Source organism: Ambystoma mexicanum, chromosome 7p (genome assembly GCF_040938575.1).
Source record: "Ambystoma mexicanum isolate Mex_15411 chromosome 7p, UKY_AmexF1_1, whole genome shotgun sequence".
Taxonomy (NCBI): domain Eukaryota; kingdom Metazoa; phylum Chordata; class Amphibia; order Caudata; family Ambystomatidae; genus Ambystoma; species Ambystoma mexicanum.
In genome coordinates this window covers 828,460,281-828,483,489 of record NC_090939.1, presented here as the reverse complement: position 1 = coordinate 828,483,489, position 23,209 = coordinate 828,460,281, and the positions used below count along the sequence as shown (strand labels likewise).

The 23,209-nt window shown below is 46.8% G+C and overlaps 1 protein-coding gene across 1 annotated transcript; it reads left to right on the top strand.

Annotated features, from left to right (window-relative positions):
• Positions 1-5,255: 5,255 nt before the first annotated feature.
• On the top strand, positions 5,256-19,545 carry LOC138526351 (late histone H2A.1-like). Its single transcript, XM_069636995.1, has 2 exons — positions 5,256-5,362; positions 19,039-19,545. The coding sequence occupies exon 2, from the start codon at positions 19,047-19,049 to the stop codon at positions 19,455-19,457; it is 411 nt and encodes a 136-aa protein (XP_069493096.1). The 5' UTR covers positions 5,256-5,362; positions 19,039-19,046; the 3' UTR covers positions 19,458-19,545.
• Positions 19,546-23,209: the final 3,664 nt, after the last annotated feature.

The following is a 23,209-nucleotide window of genomic DNA, read 5'->3' as shown; positions in this document are numbered from 1 at the left end:
CGGGACGGGTAGCAGCTTGGAAGCAGCCTCGCACCCGGCTTTATACTTAATGTTTCAGTTGAGTTCTTCAACCGGTGCCATGACGGGAAGATAGCGCAACGTAAGAAAAATAAAGCACTGATTATGTGAAAGTCCTGTTATTTGTAAATCCCTTGCACTTCGTATCAGTATATGGATACTGTTTACCAGTGACAAGAAATGGAAGGACTAGAATTCATGTTTCCGTGGATCTCATGTGTATTTTCTAGCGTGTCTGTATTTTAAGTAACTAATGTTCGCTGAATATTTGCTCCCTCATTTTGTGAATAGATACTCAATTACTGGTGTAGAAAGTGATAACTTGACGCCCACTCATGTTGATCCAATGTCACAGTACATAGCCTCGTTTATAGAGCTTTGGAGCTCAGGGTGTCGGTAGAAGCCTACTTTCAGTGTGGCTTGACGCTCTCGCCTTGCTCCTAGGTTCTTTCATCTACTCACTCTCACAGTGATCAGTGTCCAAAGAGTGGTGGCTGCTACTCACTTATTCCACAGATTCTATGAGACTCAGATGAGAGATTGAGGGACCGAGAGAGTGAGCGACGTATCGTCCAGTGAGGGAGGTCGACGGTGGAAGTGGTGTCAGACTGACATCAATTGCAGAGAAATTTCAGTCTCCAGAGCCCATTGAGCCTTAGGCTCATGTAAATCCCCATTTCTTCTCCTTTTAAGAGCCACCCTCGTTATTGGCTTTACCGGCTTGCATCTCTACTGACAGTGTGTGGGCGGTGCCAGGATTAGGGTCGCTCACGTGAAAACCTGATCCAACTGCTGACCTTGATTTTTACCATTGCTGCCTGCTGTTTAGTGCCTGATCTCTGTATCATTGGACCGGAGATCCTGGTATAGGTGCTCACTGCCAGCTTTGAGCTTCCAGCTCTTAGTTCCTAAACCTGTCCAGTTTCAGTCAGGTCTCTGGTGCATGAAAGCGTGTATGGCTTTTGCAATAGGCAATTGCAATAAGCAACTGCATCTCTGACACACATAGCTCTTGTCTCTTATCCTGAAGGTGGTAAAATACTGTTGGGCTTGTGAGCCAGGGGAGTAAGTCGAATTTTAGAGCTATACTGTTCACACCCAAGGCCTGCATGATGGTTAAATCAAGTGCCACAAATGAAGCTCTTAAAAAAGTTGTATTGCCAAGCAGGAGCCAAAAATGCCCTAGACATGCTAGGAATTTCTGTAATCAGAAAGGCAAATGCAATGAGATTTCAAAGAAGTCCACAATCAAATGGGCTTTACGTAGTGGTGTAGCCCAGACCTCTGAGTGTCTTCGTCCGACGCTGTGCGCAAGAAGTTCCGCTGATGTGCCTGTCGCGCTGTCTTTAATCTATGAGGCCGTGGTTGGGCCGATCTTCCTTACCCCCCTGAATCCCTACATCTACCTCTTTATCTTTCTCATCTCTCAGGTGGAGATGGGGTCCAAGATGATGCAAGAGGGCATAGCCAGAGGTATCGGGGGCGGGGTGGAATTGGCCGTCAAAGCGGCTTATCTGGAAATGCAATCCTAAATCTCCTGTCTGTTTCAACTTCTTTGGCAGTCTCACCATTGCCACTTTATTTGTCCAGTCTGATAGTGCCAGTCTAGAGGGGTTGGAAGCCTCAATTGATGATCACTATGAGAACTGTGTCCGCAGACAGTCTGGAATTGTCAGGAAAACACGTTCATGTAAAAAGATAGGTTGGTAGCAATACACTACATTTCCCAGCAGCCCTAGGCAGTGCTGTAGTTCTGGACTTCATGCGTCTGAGCAGCTGTGCTTGATGAGGCACAGACTATTTAAAATGCCGGCTGCCCATGCTCAGATGCGGATTTGTAACGTTCTCCAGCACGGGCCGTCACAGCGGTTTGTTTGAGGCAACCTGGAGCCGGGAGGGACACCAGAGGAATGCAGGAGTATCTTCAGACCTGGCCGCGGCATTGCCGACTAGAGAGGGTCTGGCAAGTGCTGTGCCCTACATCTTCAGGTCAGGGTTGCCTCACAGGGCCCCGGACACTCGGATAAGTGCCTGCTTGTGGTGAATACTGTTATCATGGCATATACTGAATGTGCGCTCTGCGCACATGTGTTTCTACGGGAATAAGGGCTATATTTGCACTACCAACAGCGTCTCGGTGAAAAGGCTGGGTCAGAGACGTCATTTAGGGGTCGCCAGAGGTCGCAACTGCGACCTCTGAGGTCTCCCTTGCGACCTCTAGAAAAAAAAAACAAAACAAAACGTTTTTTTTTTGTAATGTAAATTCCTGGGCTGTGGCCAGCACCATGTGGCTCTTTAGTTCTGGAGTGGCTGGCTTTCTTGCTTTCTAACACTTTCAACACTGACCCTAAATAAGAAGGAATAGGAATACCAAATAATGGGCCTCATTACGGGCCGGGCGGTCCAAAATTAACAGTGGCGGTAAACCCGCTGCCACTGTTAATTCCGGACCTCCCGATCCCGAGTCCTGCAGGCGGGAGGTGATCTTCCTGCCAGGTCTGACCTGGCGGGTCACCATCACGAGATGGTGCCGTTGTTTCCACTTCCCCATTCCCATTGAGTCCTATGGGGCTCAATGGGAATGGGGATTAACACCATTCCGCCTCCGAGACTCCCGGGACACCGGGGCTGTAATGCCCTGGTAATTCCAGGAGTCACGGAGGCGGAATGGTAATACGAGTCCGGCAGTAACCAGGCGGTTTTATCGCAGCGGTTACCGCCGGACTCGTAATGAGGCCCAATGTGTCTTTCTGGAATTCTATACAATAATTGCTAGACTCATTAAAGGTTTATTTCAGGCACACTTCAAGGGCTGAGTCACTGATTTAGTCTGTTCTTAAATGCCTCAACTCAGCCTTTCATCCTTCTGAGGTCGATAAATGAGTACCAACACCGGTTGGGGGATATTGGGTGTATATTTTTTTCTATATAAAGCGCTTAGGCGTAAGTGCTATATAATAACACATCATTATCATTTGGTCATGGACGTCTGCTTGCATTCACAGTAATTTGGTAATGTGGGCCTATATATACTGATATTAATGATACATATGGCGATCCATTCTTGTATGAAATGTACATCACACTATAGCGATATCTAACCATATTTTTAGTAGTGTACAATGCTTTGTGAGAGCACTTCCTGTTTTGTCAACAAATGACATCACTTCCTGTGATGTCACCAGGGGTCAAGGGTTGTGTGATGTCACTTCTGCTACCACTGGCATTATGGTGAAATGACGTCCCTGCCTGCTGCTTTTCTTTGTGTTGCTTTCTCCTCATTTTATACACCTGTAATCCTTTAACAGGTTGCAGGTGTGCTCTCTCAATTAGGCTTGCCTGACCATGATTAAGGGACATGCCTGACCTTCACAACACTTTGCAGACATCTTTTTCGTCCCAGTGCAAAGTGGTGAAATTGTATTATTTTCATTCCTTTCAGCTGCCTTGGGGAAGGAATATTTGAAGGGAAGGAATGGGAAGTAGGGGGGTTTTAATCACATTTATAACGGTTTGGTTAGTTTGTAAGGCCGAGGGGCCGTTAGCGAAGTTTGTAAACTGTTGTCTGTCGCACAGTGCCTTAAGTGGCACTACAAATCGAGCCGGGGCCCATCGAGGGGGCGTGGCCTAACAGGCTCTTGATGGGCCGTTAGGCCACGCCTCCTTGACGAGCCCCGGCTCAATGGGCTACTGGCACCCCTGCCAGGCAGCCTTTTGTAGAGATTAGCATCCTCTCCCCTACAGGGGAGAGGGTGCTGATCTCTGCATTTATTTTGTATAGGCTTGCCTGGCAGGGGACAGCGCCTCGCCTATTCAGCCTTGATGGTGGTGCTGCCCCTCGCCAGCTGGGGAGGGGCAGCGTCACCATTAAGGCTGAAAGGGTGAGGCCACTGGAAGCAGAGGCCTTTTTCCTAAAGACTGAAACTCCCGCGAATCCGCGGGAGCTTCAGTATTTAGAAAGCAAGGCTTCTGCTTCCAGCGGCCTCACGTTTCTCCATAATGGTGGCGCCGGCCTACGTGGCATCCCTTGATTAAAGGGATGCCTCGCAGGTGCGGCGCCACCATTATAGCTGAAAGGCATTTTTTTCTGAAGCCTGAAGCTCTCGCAGACGAGCGAGAGCTTCAGGCTGTAGAGAAAAATGCCTTTTCGTGTAGTGGCCGGGGCTGCCAGGGGAGATTAGTGGGCCCCGGCAGGGCCCCGCCTCAAAACGAAATTTCGGAGCCTGCCGGGGCCCAGCCCCGGCAGGCCCCGGCCCACTTAAAGCCCTGCTGTCGCATTAAAGCAACCTTTTCCAGTGATGGCGAGTCTGGGTATTTTGTGCAGCTTAGTCCAAAGAGGCTCTGCAGCCATAGAGGCGTGACAAAATGGCCTGCGCCAAACGTGGCGCTGGCACACTGCTCTAATGCATTATTTCAGCTTATACGTATAGGTGGCGCAAAAGTCCCACCTTATAGGAAAAACTGAAAATGTGTGTTCAGTCAGATTGATGAAAAAACTACAAAATCAATTTTTGGGCGAATTGTACAGACGACATAAGCAGCTGAGATAAGGTTAACCCAAGTAAAATCCTTTCAAATCAGAAAAAGAAAAATAAGAACAAAGGGTTTTTAAAAAACATCTAGTTGCAAGTTGACCGTACATAACGGTTTAAAAAAGAAAAGAAAAGTAAGGGTTGGGTAAGGAACAGGGATGAGGGTAGGGCTGGGGTAGCCCTCCCCAAAACCCCATTCTTAAAATTAAAATGTAGGCCGTCAAAAGGGAGGCAATTACCACATACGTCGTAATTTTGATACAGCACCGCAAAAACGTTAAGGCCCGGCTTGCTGGCTTAACATTGAGGGACTGGCAAACGCTACTCTGGTTACAAGAGACCAGTGGGCACCTGTCGAGAATAATTCGAAGACCACATTCACATTCCAACGCCCTAAGCCCCGCCCTCCCCCCTCTCGAACCTCCCACGCTTCGCTCATTGCTTTCATTTTCATTTCCTAACCCATCTGAAAATGCTTTTTTTCATGTCAAATATGACGGAAATTAAGATTTTGATCACAAGGTATTTCAGGCTACTGCTGATAAAATGTGTTCCTCAAGAAATAAGTCTATGCTGCAAACAACCCCGTGGCACTAAGAAATGACAACACGTCTTGGTTCGCAGTCTCGGTTCCCTGTAGAGAGCTGGGCGTGGAATGGGGGTGGGAAGTAGACGCAGGTGACAATAGTTACTGAGGGGGAGGGGCAGGTTATTGGGCGACGCTCTGGATGATGCTTTAAAAGGAGACGTTTTTGAATGTGTGGGTTAGTTTTCCTGCTGAGAAGTTTCTGATCGTGTATCAAACGGGAAAGGTACATGTTTTCATTTAAATTGCCCACCCTTCCAGTGTGCATTTAGAGGCAACTATGTAGGGGGTTGGGTGCACGGCGTATACTCCTGAATACTCGACTCGGGATCCTGGGCGAATATTGAGCTTCTATGCAGGGGGGTGGGTGCACGGCGTATACTCCTGAATACTCGACTCGGGGTCCTGGGCGAATATCGAGCTTCTATGCAGGGGGGTGGGTGCCCGGCGTATACTCCTGAATACTCGACTCGGGGTCCTGGGCGAATATCGAGCTTCTATGCAGGGGGGTGGGTGCCCGGCGTATACTCCTGAATACTCGACTCGGGGTCCTGGGCGAATATCGAGCTTCTATGCAGGGGGGTGGGTGCACGGCATATACTTCTGAACACTCGACTCGGTGTCCTGGCCGAATAGTGAGCTTTGGCACACAAGTAGGCGCATGTCACGTGGTTGTGTGCTCAACACTTGGCACCCATTCAGTGAAACACCCAATCCTTACTCTACTAGTCGCGTTCCTCAGCTTCATCCGTTTGAGTCTTTGGACAAGGCTGAAATTGGAGTTATCAAGAGACTCTTCGTTTTTTTGTGATGGTGGTAACTTAGAGACGGCCTGTATTGGGGCTATGTATGTGTAGTTGGAAGAGTGTCATTGTTGGCATGTTCATGGTATCTTGCGTGATGAAGGCTGACTGTTCCACTGGTGGCAGTTGAAGGTGAGGTGGTGTCTCCAGGAAGGGCAGAGGGGTGATCACAGGCAAGAGCGGGCGGGTTACGGGGGTTCGACCAAAAAAAATGGGACTATGTGAACGGTTTTCCCAAACTGAAATGGGCGACTATGTGAACGGTTTTCCCTAACTGAAATGGGCGAAGTAGCCCAACGTGAACCTGGGGAGGTAAAAATGAGCATTTTTTTAATTGTGATTTGAAACGCAATTCACTTGATGTAAGCGCCAATGCACAATGTGACTAAAGGCATTTACAAGCAAACTTGTGATGCCAGGGCATCAACTGTAAGATCAATACCAATTATGCGACACAGGTCAGTACAAATGACATCCGTTTTAATATGTTGTCATATAACCAAATTAATTATAAGGTGGTATCAACAAAATCCCACGTTGCTTTAAAGTATACCTTGGTGTTGCTCAAATGCTGCAGATGGCTGGCAACGCAGGATGACCCTTTTTGCTATGCTATAAGGGAGTTGCAATCTGCCAGTTGAGCATAACCGTGCCATGTACGCCTTGCCCAAGCCTGCCTCTGTATGACGTGTTCTAATGCGCCCTCCAATCCATCAATAATTGATAATATGCCTTGTCAGCACATAGGCAATATTTAGCCTTGCACGTGCAGCTTGCAATGCCCCAATACCGCCGTTTTATGGTGGTAATGTCACCATGTGTATCTTAGTGCCCCAGAGCATGCTGGTAGCCCCACCCCCAAGATTGCAAGCTGCATGCCGGGCATCGGGGTTGTTGCTATGTCTGGGAAAGATTTGGGGCTACACCAATGTTGGGACTTTCAGGGCTCTGGGCTAGCTAGCCTTTTGGTTGTAGCTCCTGAGTTTCTATCCAGGGCTACAATCCCCTTACCCCCCAGCAACGCCTCTGCCGGGTATCCTGTCCCCCACTAACCAGTGCAAAAACATTACCTGCCATTCTGTGCCCCCCCACTCCCCAGAGAAGTCTCGTACTCTGCATCCTGCCCTCCACCCAGAGATTGCAAGCCCCATACCTGGCATCATGGACCCCATCACCAGGATTGCAAGCCCTGAACCTGGCATCCTTTGTCCGTCCACACCCAGAGCACAAGCTCCCAACAACTAGAGCAGGAGCCCATTTTGGACCAGAGGCGTCAGCCCAAGAGCATTCTGTTCCATGCTGGCTTTCTCCATCGGGTGGCAGTAAGCACAGCTACCAGAACTCTCACCTGCCTCCTGGGGAGGAGGTTTACCACATTGTAGTGTGTAAGGGATTTCAATCAGGCCCACACCCAAGTCTCGCCCAGCATGTAGTGAGTGCACAAATGAAACCCTTATTTATTTTTGTCTACAAGTTCAATATTCTGAATGATATACCACTCATATCACACCCTTCTCAAAATAACCCCAAACCCCTGGTCACACTGAACCAGGAATCGGGCTAGTTTGCAGAGGCTTTATTTAGTTACAATTCAAAACACAATATATTTTAATAGGTACCAACAATTACCAAGGGGTGACAAGTACAATGAATGATATCTTTAATGCACTGGGAATCAGGTAATGAACACAAAAAGAATGCAGCAAAGAAAAATACTTTTGGGTTGGTTTGGAACAGATAGCACTATGGTTGGAGGTTCCCCCTGCAACACCCCTCAACCCACCAAGAGGTAATTTAAATAGATGTGAGGAGAGAGCAGGTACTCAGGAATAATAGAGCAAACAGAATATCACTCCCACCTTAAACACAAGAGAAAAATGGATTTGACTTTTCAACTGTCAGGATGGCTTTGAAACTGCTGAGTAAAAACACTAAATGTGGTCTAAAATGCTTAAATTATAATTTGTACGGGAGCTGCTTTGAACAGATGCAAGCAAGGAATTAATCAAAAGAAAACAATTGGAATCTGAAAGGCAAAGTGGGAAATAATTTAAAGACGATTCACACGTGTAAATTTGCAGCAAACTTTTACTTATGTGATTTTTTTTGATGAACGGGTCAAAGATATGAGTTGTGGCGATAGCTGAGGATGTTGGGTATCAGTAGGAATTGAAATTTCGTTTCGGTCTTCAAAACGGAGGGAGTTATAGAGATTTTAGTGAGGTGTTTTTTAAAATAAAGACCCGACTTTGGGCAAGCACTTCAGTTTAAAATCAGAAAGTAGGGATTATGCTTTTACTCAAGACTAGAGCATGCAGGCTAGATGACCACGTTGGGATGAAGTGAGCTGCGAGACTGATTCATGACTTCAGTAACGGATCCCCATCGCCTTCCCCAGCGGAACCAGTCCAAACACTTGTGGAATTTATGGGTAAGAGTTACACAAATAAAAATCGCTATGCAAATGACACTTTAGCAAATGGACAAGATAGGATAGCACTAAAGATTTTTACTGTTACAGGTTATGAATAAGGATAGTTCAGAGATTAGGAGGGAACAAGAGAAAAGGTATAGAATAGTTCTCTAGCGTCCTGTTAATACTCGCAATCCAATGGGATTAAAGATTTTTGGACTATCAAAATTTTGGTCAATGGATTGGATCTATCAGGCAAGGACAGCACATCAGTCTCAGGATAGGATCAGCTAGGCTGGTCGCTGGAACTGCACGGGATCTGCCCTTCTTGCTTCTGGATATTTCAGATCAGCGGGATGGTGAGTTCATCAGGCATTATGGTAGCAAGCCAGGTACCTTCAGGATGTTTTCCCACACGACAGCGCTTCACTGGGTTGTAAGGATTAGTTGAGGATTGAGGCCTAGCTGAAAATGGTTCAGCTACTGCTTGGCCTGTTGACTGGCATCTGGATGGATGTTAAAGGCTGGATGTTGAATGCTGGATCAGTGCTTCGCTGGAATCAGAAGAGTGTCTGTGTTGTCTGTTGTCTCTATTTATCCTTTCCAATGTCATCACAAAATGGGTGTATGGGCCGGCTTAACTAAACTCGCCCCTGTGAACTGGGATTGGATCAGAGCCTCATCTCCACCTTGCATCCGACTCTTTGGATCAAAGACGGATGATGAAGTTTATGGTTTAGTTTTTACAATCCTTAGAAACCTCCCCTAGCCACTAGTATCAAAAACCTAAATACATATTTATACATTTGTAACCTCTATGAAAATCACATATTTTATGGAGTATCTGTTCTTCAAAATCCCACAGCTGCGAGACCTTGTTTCGCCTTTTTGCAGCATTTTGTCCATTTCACCATGAAAACATTTTCCGAACTTTCTACAAATTTCCACAAATGTGTTTACCATGGGAATGTGTGCAAATAAGAGCATAAATACAGTTCCTATAAAACCACATATATTGCCTTTCCAGTTCAGAATATGGTACAGTTCTACCACGTTTTGAAATGTAGTGCCAACATTTTTTCATATTTTTTCACCACTTCTGATAGTGCGTTAGAAGTCTCTAAAAGTTGTTCATTACGTATTCTTTGCAGCAAATGGTGAGCCTTTGTCTGTTTCTGGAGGCAAGGAGCAGCCCCCAACCTTTGGAATTTCCTTCTGCAGGCCTAGTTTACGACCTTTCACACGTCCATTTCCTGGCCTGGAGAATCCGCCATTGTTCAGTCCTTGGTAGCAGACAAGTCTGTCCTACCCCACAATTATCATGTCAGTGAGCTTCTGCTGAGAGGAATGCCCTCCCCTTGGCTAGAAACCTGTTTTTCAACTTCTTGCAGGCCCAGCAAGTTAATTCTTCAATTTATTGACTTGAAATCCAGCATAAAACCAACTTGTTGCATCAGATTACATAGATAAATTACATTCTTAGATTTAAACCTGTGGGATCAAAACAACTGAGATCAGTGTTTCTTTCAGCAACAGTCCTTTTATATTTGCTAATCCGGCAGATCTTTAGTTTTAGACAACTTTAAAGTTTAAACAGGAGAGCCCATTTGACAGGGGCTGTCACTCACAGGTAGCCGTGGGTGCACACAGATTTTTGACGGGAACTGTCATTTACAGGCAATCCAGTTTTGCTGAGAAAATGTTGCTCTTAACATTTCAGGACCTTGTAAATTCAGTGCTTCATTAGATTAAATGGATCTTAGCGCCAAGTAAGATTTTCAGTGTTGGAAAGTGTTATGTGCAGACATTTTTGAAGTTTCAGCAGCAAAGTAAATGTCATTTACAGGCACATTTTTGAGTTTCACTTGCAAAGCGCTGCTGCACCCTCTGGGCTCCATGTTTACTTGTCATGGAGCCCCCTGGCACTTATTCTGCAGCATGTGCTCTGTTCCACCACACATGCACCATGGGTGGCAGATTTACGCAGCCATCTTTGTGTGTTGCAAATGCGGTTTTGGCGCACACAAGGGTTTTGCTGCCATTTTTCTGTTTCTCGCACCATAGATGGTAGAGTGAGGCCACATAGTACAGCAGAGTGGGTCAATACATCCCACAAGTGGTCTTTGGTTCTCCCCTGGCCCTAACCTAGAAACACCACTGAAGGTGACAGCCTGGTGGTGGGCGATGATGGTCAGGAGAGGGTCTTAGTTCTGTACACTTGAGTGGAAGTAGGACCCAAAGACCTGTGAAATGCTTACCTGTCAACGTGGTCTACCTGATCTCGACTCAACAGGCTCACTTCTGATGCACCACAACATGGGCGACAAGGATGGGTTTATTAAGTTGACTGCTGAGGGGGGATGCACATGAGGTACTGGCCGTCACCCCAAGATTGACCCCACCACCCAGGGATCAAGTATTAGCTGCTGGCTTATCTAGCGCCATCATCGTAGCAGGAGTATGGGGGCAGCACGATTGCTCCAAAGATTGTTAATGTAGTATCTGCTGTTTGCTGAGGTCTGAATTTGGTTTTGGACTGATCTGGCGATTGACTTGTGTCCCAATGACAGTTTGGCTAAGAGCTCTGATAACTGTTGCAGCTCCTGCTGCCTCGGAGCCCAGGAAGGTTGTGGTGATGCCACGTAAGGAGTTGTACGTCACTCATTGAAGGGGCGAGTTGAGGAGTCGGTAGCGTTGAAGATGGCCCATGGACATGCATAAGAAGAAACCGCATAGTGTCGTGTGGCGAAGCAGGGGACAACGTGAGGTTAAACATTGCAACAAGTCTGACAAGATGGGTCATGCAAGTAGGAACCCAAAGTGCTGTGTACATTTGAAGGACTGTCCATGAGTTGGACGAGGATCAGAATTACTGTAGTGGAGTTGGAAGTGGTGCATGGAGGGATTGAGCTGCTCTATTGATTACTCCTTGCTCAGAGGAAGGGAAGTTGGCAACTGTTCTAGATATTTTGCTCAATTTGTGGAGAAGTCAATGCAAAAGGAAACTAATCTTTTAGTTCTACAGGATCCTTACCTAATTAATTTCTTTAAAGAATGTAACTATTGTACGATTGCATCTATTAGCAATTCTAACCTAATGCCTCGATCTACTGCCTGAGTTGGTTGGATAAATGTTAGTTGCTGTTTTATTGGCCAAATGTTAGTTCTGTAATGTTGGTGATGCATGCAGGTGATTTTTCAGCATATGTCCATGTAAAATGTCCAACTGCAAGGGATGTATTAATAGGAATTGTTTGAAACTGTTATGAAATGTTTCACTCTCGGGTAACAGAATAGCGTGGGTGAACATGTGGTGAGCTTCATGGTTGAATAGTTATGTCAAAAAGGAAAAACAAATGGCAGTGACTTATGCTAATGTGTTAATGTGGGTGAGTTTAGTTTAATTTCCTTCTTTCTGGTGGCAAGGTTGCAAGCACCTACTAATAGTACTTACAAGTGACCTTCTGTTCCTGTTCATTGACTTTCAAGTTCCTATGTATTGTATTATCTTGATGGGTAGCTCAGTGGATGCTGTGTCTAGTCTATTACTGGGGATGGAGAAAGCATGTGCATTTCTTTTTAAGCATCATAATTATATATATCTATATTGCAGAGTTGGTAAAGCATATATCCAGGAAGTGGTAGATGACATAATGGATGTCTGAGGCTTGGTATTATATACCTGGCAATATTTTTAAGTGAGATTAATGGATTATTTGTGTACGACGCTGTGGCAGCACAGATTAAATACTCATTTTGCCATGTTGAGTGATGCCGTAACCGGTAGTACAGGAGACTTGGTAAAATGTCCGATACTGGGTAGCATTTATTGGAGAGCTCAATGTAGCTGTCGGTATCAGTTGGGTCTAGGATACTAAGCATCTAGGTCTATGCTATCTGTGCCCCTTATAGCGGTGATGACTGTGTGATATCTATTGAATGCTACTAGTCCCAGTGGTTTTTGCAGTTGGGGATATAGATGGTCAAACCTTGAGGCATTATCTGAGCATTTTCTGTAGTGACAGCTGAGGGTGTGCCATCTTTGTGGTAGATTAATGAGACCCTAGGGGCTCATTGAGGGCCCGGGGTTGATTCCGGACCGCATTTGCCCAGTAACTTAAAGTGAAGAGCTGTAGCTGAGGCAGGTGTTTTTGGCAGATCTTGCTGTTCCTGTGCTTCAGTCATGGGGACACGGATGTCAGGATTTTCCTGCCCTGCCCAGGGATGAGGGCACCAGCTTGGCAAAACGTTTTTTTTTTTTTTTGAGTTCCTTGAGTCCACAAGCTGGTTTCCTTCCCTCTGGCTATACGGTTTTCAACAGCACTCAGAAAAATCGACCAAGATAGGGACAGTGTCCAGGTGTCTTGCGAGTTGGTAGTTCTTCCCTTGAGTTTGGTGGGAAGTTAACCTTGAAGGGCTGCTGTTGATGGAGTTTCAGGCAATTCGGACCTGCAGCAGGGCTTCACCTGTCATCCAGGAGTGGCAGCAGTCCTCTTCCTTCAGCTTGTCTTCGGTTTTTTCGTTCCAGTGGTCGACTCTGCTTTAAGTCCCAGAGACCTGCTTTTAAACTGTTTCCCTCATTCATTCCATCCTGGCTGTCACTCACACAGCAGGGTGGCTGTCCTTGCCGGACAGCCAGAAGGCCAATCATGCCAGAGTGCATTCATGTCTCCTAGGAGACTGAGTTTCAGGCACCTCCCTCACATCCTGTCCATCCAAGACATTTGGTCGCCAGAGTGGGCTTCAGCACTGAAGCCCGCCAAAGGCCAATGAACAAAGGGTCCAAACCTGGTTTGGCACGCAGAGACAAACACAAGGACCTTTCCTAAAAGAAATGGTGAAAAAAGATGACCAGAGTCTCTGTTTTTACAGATGTATCTTGAGCACCATATTGAAAACATGGATGACCCGTTTTTTAGCTAATTCACGGTCGGGAAAAATCATGGTAGTTTGATCTAAACCACTGCCACCAGCCATTAGTAGGAAAGGGTAACATTTGAGTGTTTTGGTGTTTTGACTCTGAGGTGGGGGGCAATAGGCAACCCCTCCAGCACTCTATAGGAAGATAGTGTATGTGGGCTGGGACTACTAATGTCAATTTAACTTTACATGCTCTAGATAGTCAGTCCCAAGGTTTAGGGGAAGTCTGAAAGACCTCACTGTGCCACTGCACTGAAGGTGCTGTGACGCACAGAAAGATGATGCCAAGGAGTTGTTTTAAAATCCATAACCAAAGAACACAAATGTAAAACGCACAGCAAAATGCATGGAGTGGTTCACACATTGGGTAAAAAATCAAATCCTAGAAATCCAGCAAAGTTGCTGAGGGTCTCAGAGGTAAGGGACATTAGCACATTTTGAGAATTCTCGCTAACAGCCACCATGTCACCTTGGCCTCCAAGTTTGCATTCCATTTTTCAGATTAAACAGAACCCTAATCTTGTAAGTTTTTCTGGCACCTAGGGCAGGATTCCCTGGCCTGCATGGATGTCTGTCACTCTGCATGTTTTCCTTGAATGCTTTCACCTGCTTGTTATGAAATGTTTGCACCCTCACCCAGTGTTTGACTTGGTGCTTCATTCCCCCACCCTGACCTGTCCTTTGATATGTTCTAACCCCTAAATCTATCTGAGCCGTACCTAGGTTGGCATGCCAACCTAGCTGCATCACCCCCTGCTTAACCCTCTTACTGCACACTGTTTTTTTGAGCTACACTTGGCCCTGAGGCTGTGTTGCTCGTTATCCTGCACTTCTGCTGTGAGACTCCACTACTGAGCTGTGGCCCACCTCTCCAGCTCAAGAGCCTGAACCAAGTAGTGCAGGAAAAGATGACGTGAACCAGGGCCATCCAGCCCCAGTAACTGTAAGGATGCTTGCCTTGGTTGCACTTCAAATTGTTGGCTACGGTGACCAGACCTGTGTGTGTGTGTGTGGGGGGGGTGGGGTGGGGTCGGGTAGGGAGTTAGGTGGGGGAACGGTTCTACAATGTCTTTCCTTGCTCTGCAGGAAAGACATGCCCTTCATCCGCTCCCCTAGTTGAAATTCGGAGTTGCGTATCCCTTGACCTGACACCTTTTCACCCCATTCCCCCCACCCCCTTTGGGTACATTTAAATGTTAATTGGTGTTAGGCCTGCCGTACGCATCACCCATGCATACACCTGATTAAAGACACAGAGCCTGGTGTCCTATCAACCTACTTTATTCTCTCTCTCACGTTCTGCCCCCTTCCTCCTGTCCCCCTCCCCTTCTGCTTTCCTCCCGCTCCCCTTGGTCCTCTTAAAGGGGCCATGTCCTTTTCCATATACAACACCTCCCCCGTGCTTAACCTGAATGTCCAATTACATCTGTTCGATGAGTCTCATTGGCTTCCTTATTGTCCGAGGGGGTCTCCCTGGTGATTCGCGGCTCTCGCCAGTTGAATCCACTGGGGGCTCTGTTTCTTCTTCCTCACTACCGTCCTCAGTAGGTGTTTCTTGTGTCTCGGGTTCCTCTAGATATAATTTCTTGAAGAATGAGGAGTTGCGGGTGATGTCTCCTAGGTCTCCGGTTGATGTGACCATGGGTCCCTTGATGGCTGTGATGATTCGCGGTTCGGGACTGTACCGGGTGTCTGTTTTCTTGCGCTGCTTTTGTCGCACGAGGACAGTTTGTCCGATCTCTAGCTGTTGTTCTTTCGCTCTCCTTCTCGTGTCGGCCCATTGCTTTGCTTTCCTCTTCTTTTCGGCGTCTCGTTCTCTGATGGCTAGGTCTTCAGGTGTATAATCCCATCGGGGAATGCGCGTTCTGGGTTGGTATCTCACCATGAGTTCGGCTGGTGGTTTTCCTGTCGCGTCATGTTGGGTATTCCGATAGCCCCGGAGCATGCTGCAGATGGCTTTCGGATGTGGCGTCTGCTCTGCCACTGCCTTTTGTCTTGTCAGTTTGATGGTAGCCATAAATCGTTCCACCATCCCGTTGGCTTGGGGCCACAGCGGGGTGATCTTTTGGTGGTGGAATCCTAGGTGGCTTGCAAAGTTTGCGAATTCCCTTCCTTGGAATGGAGATCCGTTGTCTGTTTTGACAACGTTGGGGATGCCCCATTCGCTGAACAGTTCGTCCACTATGGGTGCGGTTTCCTCGAATGATGTTGACATCGTTTGTTTGACAAAGGGGAATCTCGAATACTAATCTAATAGATAACCCCCTTCTAGGGGTCCATAGAAGTCCATTGCGACTCTTTGCCACGGTCTTGTCGGGAGCGTTGTTGGCTGCAGAGGGTTTGGGTTCGGTCCTTGCGCTGCTAGTTGGCAGGGTCTGCAGTGCTTGCGCATGTCTTCTACTATCACATCCATATATGGGAACCAGATGTAGTTCCTGAGGAATCGTTTGTTGTTCTCTATGCCTCTGTGGCCTTCATGAGCTAGGGTTGCCAGGGTCTTTCTCAGGTCCCTGGGTGCTACTAGTCTCTTCCCCCGCAATAGGAGTCCTTGGTCTGTGGCTATGAGTTCATCGTGTATCTTGGACAGCCGGTCGAGTTCTTTCTGGTCTACCTCCTCCATTTCCGTTTTCTTGTGCGATGCTCTCTCCATTTGTTGGAGCGGGTGAGGGAGACAGCGGCTCTGATTGTCGGGTCTGCTTTGCTTCTTTCCTCAAATGTTGTTAAGGAGATGGTGGGTGGCGTGGCATTTGCTGACAGGTATGAGATATATTCAGTGGCTTTGTGTTCTAGTGTGTCCTTTTTGTCCCTTAGGGGATGCCTGGATAGGTGGTCCTCTGGATTGGCACCTCCCCCTGGTTTGTGGATAATGGAGTAATCGTACTCTTGCAGTCTTATCCCCCACCGTTCAATGCGCGGCGGCATTTTCGTCCTGGGGTTTCCAAAGATTGATAGCAGGGCTTGGTGGTCCGTGACCAGGGTGAAATTTCGACCGATGATGAAATGGTGGTACTTTTCGCATGCCCACACAGCGGCTAGGCTTTCTCTCTCCGCTTGAGAGTAAGCTTTTTCAGTGTGTGACAGGGCACGGCTAGCATATGCAACTATTGCGTGATGAGTACTGTCCGAGGGGTCGGTCTGGGCTAGGATGGCTCCTAGTCCCACCGGGCTCGCATCAACTGTAATAATGGTATGCCAGTTGCCGGTTGTTGGAGAGGCCTTCCTTTATTGCCATGAACGCTTCTTGGCAAGGTGCGTCCCAAGTGAATGGTGTATTTTTCTTTAGGAGGTTGCGGAGCGGGTCAGTTGTTGAGGCATAGTTTGGGAGGTAACGCGCGCAGTATCCTGCCATTCCCAACAGGGAGTAGTTCTGCAGTGGTCCTCAACTGCTGGGCTCACCGCCCTCCTGCTACTGCTGCCGGCACGCGAGTCTTCGCATCGGCTTCATCGCCAGTGTTAAGCCTGCCCTACGCATCACCCATGCATACACCTGATTAAAGACACGGAGCCTGGTGTCCTATCAACCTACTTTATTCTTTCTCACATGTTCTGCCCCCTTCCTCCTGTCTCCCTCCCCTTCCGCTTTCCTCCCGCTCCCCTTGCCTTGGTCCTCTTAAAGGGGCCATGTCCTTTTCCATATACAACAATTGGGTCGCCAACATAGCTTCTCCAATGCATGAATATGTTCCCGGAAGGATAGTTCAGTTGTAACATGCTCGCCTTGGAAACAAGACGACACGAAGCAACACAGGTTCGATCCCGGATCCAGCACCTCGATGCACCCGGGCTGTGTGGGTGCTTTAAAAATGCCAATAAATATTGAAGCTGAATTCCATTTTTTAATATAGTGACTGGTTTGAAAATGCTGTGCATTACAAGAATGGTATTGTATGTAAAGGCAAACCATAGGTTTCAGTTACCTAGTCTGCATTTATTCTTCTGTGCAATATTCAAACTGCTTTAGAACTGTAACTACTTTCATATAATCTCTCGCATGTCAGAGTAAGCTGCTGTTCTGTCTTGACTGTAATTTTGCATCTAAATTTCATTGTATTCTGAAATAAATTTTTACTGAAACGAAGATCTGACTGCCATCTTTCGGTTGCCCTTGCCTGGAGTGTGCATTGCGTCTCCCATTTTAGCTCTTTAATGTGTTTTTACCTTTGCAAATTCGATTGTAATTAAAATGATTGAGTTCACCTGCCCAATTCCGCCACCCCATTAGCACAGTAAATATTCCATCCATACCAGGTTACCCCTCGTTTTTAATCTGTGGAAATTTCGTGGAGGCACTAGGAAGAATCCTGGCTACACCAGGCCCTGCCCAGGAGGGGGGTGTGCTTTATTTTATTTTTTTTTTGTTTTTTTTTGTGCACCTAGAAAACATTCCTTACAGATCAATATTGTCTGTTAACATGGAGTCAGTGGTCTCCTTACAGATCAATATTGTCTGTTAACATGGAGTCAGTGGTCTACTGTGCGACTAAAGGTTTTGAAGGGGTGGGTTTGCCGGAGCCATAGTTTGCCAAGGCCCACTGTGCAATAAGACACTGCAATGTACTAGGTGTTGGGTGCTGAAGAACCCAGGTACTATGTGCCAGGGAATGTTTATGTACTTGGAGCAGTACGTTGTTGGTAATCGCGCATGATGTGCCCAAATAGCAAGTTTGCTCCTTGTGGATGGGTCAGGTTTTTTGATTTGCACCTTTAGCTCTGCAAACCGGCAAAGACACTAGTAGGGGTGTTATTCTGCATTGTGCACTTCAATCACTCCCAAATGCACTATAAGTAAACTATGCCACTCCACCCAGATTTAAAATGCCTCCCTACAGCCATCAAATGTATCAGTCGTTCAAGCGTGCATAGCGTTTGCCCCAGGCAAAATGCTCCATGGCACCACACATGAGACTCCAACCTGTACACATTCCTTTGGCTCGGGTCCAGAACACACAGTACCCAGCTCTTTCTGTACTGCATGCAGCTTTTTAGGGGAGGGGGTAACGGGTTGGTATTTTTATCTCCGGTGCTCTAGTGGATCTGACAGTAAGGAGGTGGGGGAGAGGTAAGGTTAACTACTATTGGCCGATCCACAAATTGGCTTTCTGTTTATACTGCTGTGTGAGGGACTGAAGTGGCACATGTGAGCTAATTGGCATAAATTGTTTTCTTTAAGGGGGCAATAGGGGTAAGAATCCTAGGTTTTCGTTTGTCTCATAACTCAAGACTATGAAATTGCATATGGGCTGCATTTGAATGAATTCCCTGTCTTGGAAAGTCAATGTGTGATCTGCAGTGTTCATCTTCTATAGACTCCTTGCCCACTATAGACTGCTCGCCCAATGTGTCGAAGCAGGCAGTGCATGAAACTATTTGGGAGGCAGAAAGTCTCTTGAATGAACCACAACCCGAGTTGTTGAATAGGCAAGGCTTGCTCAACATTCTAAAATGTTTAGATATTAAAATGTTTGCCGGCATGGGGGTTCATGCATTAAGGGCTGCATTTTGGCGCGACTCTCCTCAATTTGCTGCAATTCATTCCACCACCCAAAATCCACTGCTTCCATCACTTAGTGTATATACTGGTGCATGCGTTGTGCTTATTTGCAGAAATGGGGGACCTTTGGTGCATCACAACGTGGCCTGAATCGAAAATGGGCAGCACTTCGCATGAGCTTTTGTCACGAGTAGACCTGTCCTAAAATGTAATGGTTAAAATGTTTCCTATACTGTTTTGTCATGATCCTCTAACCAACTTATTTTTCTCTTTAGATCAGATAATGTCTGGACGAGGCAAGAAGGCTGCCAAGGGTAAAGTGGGCAAGAAGACCAGGTCTTCCAGAGCTGGGCTGCAGTTTCCGGTTGGGCGCATCCATCGGCTCCTGAAGAAGGGTCACTATACGGATAGGATTGGCTCTGGTGCTTCAGTTTACCTGGCGGCTGTGCTGGAATACCTGACTGCAGAAGTGCTTGAGCTGGCGGGAAATGCTGCCTGTGACAACAAGAAATCCCGCATTGTGCCAAGGCATCTGCAGCTGGCGGTCAGGAATGATGAGGAACTGAATAAACTCTTCTCTGGAGTGACCATTGCTCAAGGTGGCGTATTGCCCAATATACAGGCCCAGCTCCTGCCCAAGAGGACTGCAAAGGGTCCTTTAGAAGAAGCGCCGGCCCAGTCTCTGGAATTTTAGGTCCTTGCTGGTTTTAGTTCCCATAATGCACTTGTTAATGTCATTGATTTTTAGAATTATTTAATAAAATGTGTAGCTTTTCGTTCAAGTACTTGGTCTCCTTTTGTGTTGCGACCCCTTTGCTGATAAGCTTGCAAACAATACAAACCCCAAAGCTCAACTTGTGGGTGTCACATTTATGCGAACTATCATCAAATGAAATCAGTATGTGGCCCGCTCACCACAGCACATTGTACACCCACCAGCAAGATCTGCAGCCTTCAGGCCCCGTGTAGACCTGTACTTTTCTAAAAGTACATCACATTGTCTGGTTACTGAGCAGCTCAGCATATTTGTTATGGTGCCTTCTGGTTTCTTTTGTCAAAGACCTCACAGGTACCATAACCCCATTCCAGGCCATGCGGAGACTGGTGGGGAAAGTGTTACATACTAGTGTGCCGGTTGGTTGCAAACCTTCATTGTTCCAAAGATACTTTGACAATTTATATTTGTTTACTGTTTACTTTTTTGCATGACATCGTATGTGCAGCCTTTCAAAGGGGTTTTTGTCGGGAAGGGGGGGGGGTTAGAACCCATACTACTTGATGGTAAACATGCCATTTGAGATGGCATGGCCCATCCGATAATGGGATGCAAGGGTGCCAAGCAATGGTCCACTAAATCTCCTCTAAATAACCCATGGGCCAGACTTGCCTCATTGGATGGCTTCATGGGGCTGTCATGTATGGCTGCATCTGTGCATTTGCACATGCTGCTTTTGGCCAAAAAGCCATGCCAAGAAACTATCCGCAGGGCTGAGTGTCCCAACATGCATTTGGTATCATTGGGTGGATGTAAGAGCAAGGTTGTATGATAATATGATCTTACTCCTGCCGACTTTCCCAGACGCCTACATGGGTCTGTACAGACTTTTCCACCACTGGACAATCTGGCCAAGGATGAGATTTGTTTTCCTTGAAGCTAAAAGTGATTTGCCTGGACGGACACTTGCACGTTATCAGTCAATGGGGCAGTCCTGAGTAAGGTGCGCTCTATAAGTAGGGGCAATGTAGTGTAGAAGACTGGTGGATGATCAACAAGTGAGAGGACAAGAAGCCAGTCTCGAAAGGAATGTGCCACGAACGTTCATGGGTGCGGTGGCTACAAAATGGCTGATGGTCGAGAATGATTATGCATTTGATGGTGGGGTGGTGAGGAGTGTGTTTTGGTAACCTGCAATAAAATTTAGTCCTTGTCCCTATATGGAGTTTCCATAGGATGGCAACCTTGGACCTTGGGAGGGACATGTTGACAAATGCACTGCTCATTGTTCCGGTTGCCCCACAGGTTATTTTAGAGGGGGGAGAGGGCATTTGTGAGGGGGCAGTCACCATCTGGAGTGGTTTGCAGGCAAACCTCCTCCCCCCCCCCCCCCCCCCCCCCTGAAGCAACGTGAGATGCCGGCGGTAACATATTTGCACGCCAGAAATGGACTGTGGCACCCCTATATTTTATTTGAAAAAGTATCTTTGCAATACTGAGTGGCTCTTGTGGTACCTGCTGCGCCTTTGAACACAACTCTAAAGTGGGGCTAGAGCCTATGCCAAGACAAAATCCTTAAACTCAGTGCCAGGAATGATTATTTATATAGACATTGTGTGACCTATCCACTTAAAACTTGTGATGGGATGGCTTTGGCTCCAGTATTGCCGGGATAAGTAGTGGCTTATCTGGGCCCATGCTAATGAAACGGCAGTGAGACCAATTGTAAAGGTGAAGTGACACGACCTAACCAGTATACCCCCTTAACCAAGGTTACATAATCGCGAGGGATGCGAGCTGATGGTTGCAACAAACAGTATGATGATCCTAAAATGAAAGCAAGGCAAAACTAGCTTTTAGTGCTGTAAAGGCTTGCGTCTAAAAAAAAAAAAAACTACCCTTGTGAGTGATACAGACTTTATAAGAAAAGGGCACCATGGGTTGATGAGCAGGGGTGTAAATAAGTCGGTAATATCAATGTTCAAGGATATGTGGAAGAAGGCTTGAGTCACTAGGGTTTTTGAAGGCAGACCAGAGACTAGGCTGCTTCTTGGCTGAACAGTGAGTGAGATTTTCAGTGTTGCACTGGGTGCTTTGGGGGCAGGGGGATGGAGCTGGGCCAATGATGCATGCCGTTGGGCAGCCTTGATAGCTTGTGGGTTGCAGATGCTAGTGACTGCAGGTGATGGCTAAGTGGTGCAGAAAGATTATGTAGCCTTAATTGTGGGAACTGGCATGAAGTGGAAAGTGGGCTCTGGTGGCTGAACATGGTGTTGTGGGTATTGCAACAACTTGGAACTTGAGAAATGATGAGCCTTGGTGACTGGTTTTGTGTGACACTTGGGGAGATGTGGTGGTTGAGGTTTGAGAGGACTTGGTGGTTGCAACAGTTTGGATGGCGCAGTAAGGTGCCCAAAGGGAGTGCAGGTGTTGCGTCCTTGGTTGCTGTGATCCAGTCCAGGGACCAGGTGAGTCCTTCATGCTGCATTTCCATAACCGAAAGGTATCTAGCACTAGGAACAGGCTCATCGTTGTAGTGTATACCCAGCAGAGCCCACTGTAGATTAAGATCAGAGTTCTGGCTTTACCTCCATGGAACAAACCATAAGTTACTTTTATGAACGCAGAAATGCGTGAAGGGCTTTTCCACAGCAAGCCTGCTGGAACGTGATCTAAGCCGCCTTGCAGTGCTACTTGCCTTCTGACATTCTATGCAGAGAGATCAGTAGGTAATGGGGTGGGTGGGTGGTTGTAGAGCCCTAGCGCTAACCAAAATGGTACTTCTCTTGGTCTACCTTCATCTGGCCACTCTAATTATTCCCCCATATCTACTGACATTAAAAGAACTCCATAAGTCTTAAGTCAGTGCTGCATTTGAAGCACTGGTTTCCAGGGGACCTACCAAGGAGGGTTTCTGCACCATGGGAAGAAGGTGTGATCCTTCTACCAGGAGGATTAAAGGTAGCTTCTTGGTAAATTGCCATATGGCATTTGTTTAGTCACCCCGACCAGATCACAAATTCAAATCCCTGTCCTACTTAAGTACTCAGCAAGATAACATTGATATGACATTGCTGTGGCTTTGTGTGCCCCCCCCCCCGTAGCCAACAGAGCAAGATTACAGCCAAGCTCTCACTCGCACATCTTAACAGGAAACTGCAGCTTTTATAGGCATACCAATCGCTCCTGGCCATTGACTCCCTCTACAAGCTACATATAATTCTATATGTCCACAAGTAGTGATTGGACAAATCTAACTTAAGATCCCGCCCAGAAACATCCCATAAAATGTGCTGCTACATCATTCTTAAATTAGGCTCTAAATTACTTCTACAGTGAAAAGACATGGGTTCATCGGTTAGCATGCGTCACACACTCCATGAACTGGCTGCATGACCTGTTTTATGTAGATGGGAAGTTTGTTCCCATCTACATAAAGGCAGCCCATATTGTCCCCGCCATGATGTCTTGGACCTATTTTGCAACTTCGCCATCCTGGTCTTGACACATTTATGAATAACTATTAGGAATCATTCTGCTTTCACCACGTGTGCAGTATTACTTGTCTTTTTAGTCTCATTCTGTTTCTCTGTACACCTAGCCGATTGCATAATCTGCCAACTACTTATGAACTTCCTAGGATGTTTAGTATGTCCCATAGACTTGAAATTGCCTGCCATGTTATCTTAATTTACCTTGACAGCTGGATGCACATAAGGGTATCTTGATCA

Bases quoted from the DNA above. Each gene is read 5' to 3' on its own strand.
- LOC138526351 (XM_069636995.1), top strand. From the start codon at position 19,047: ATGTCTGGACGAGGCAAGAAGGCTGCCAAGGGTAAAGTGGGCAAGAAG.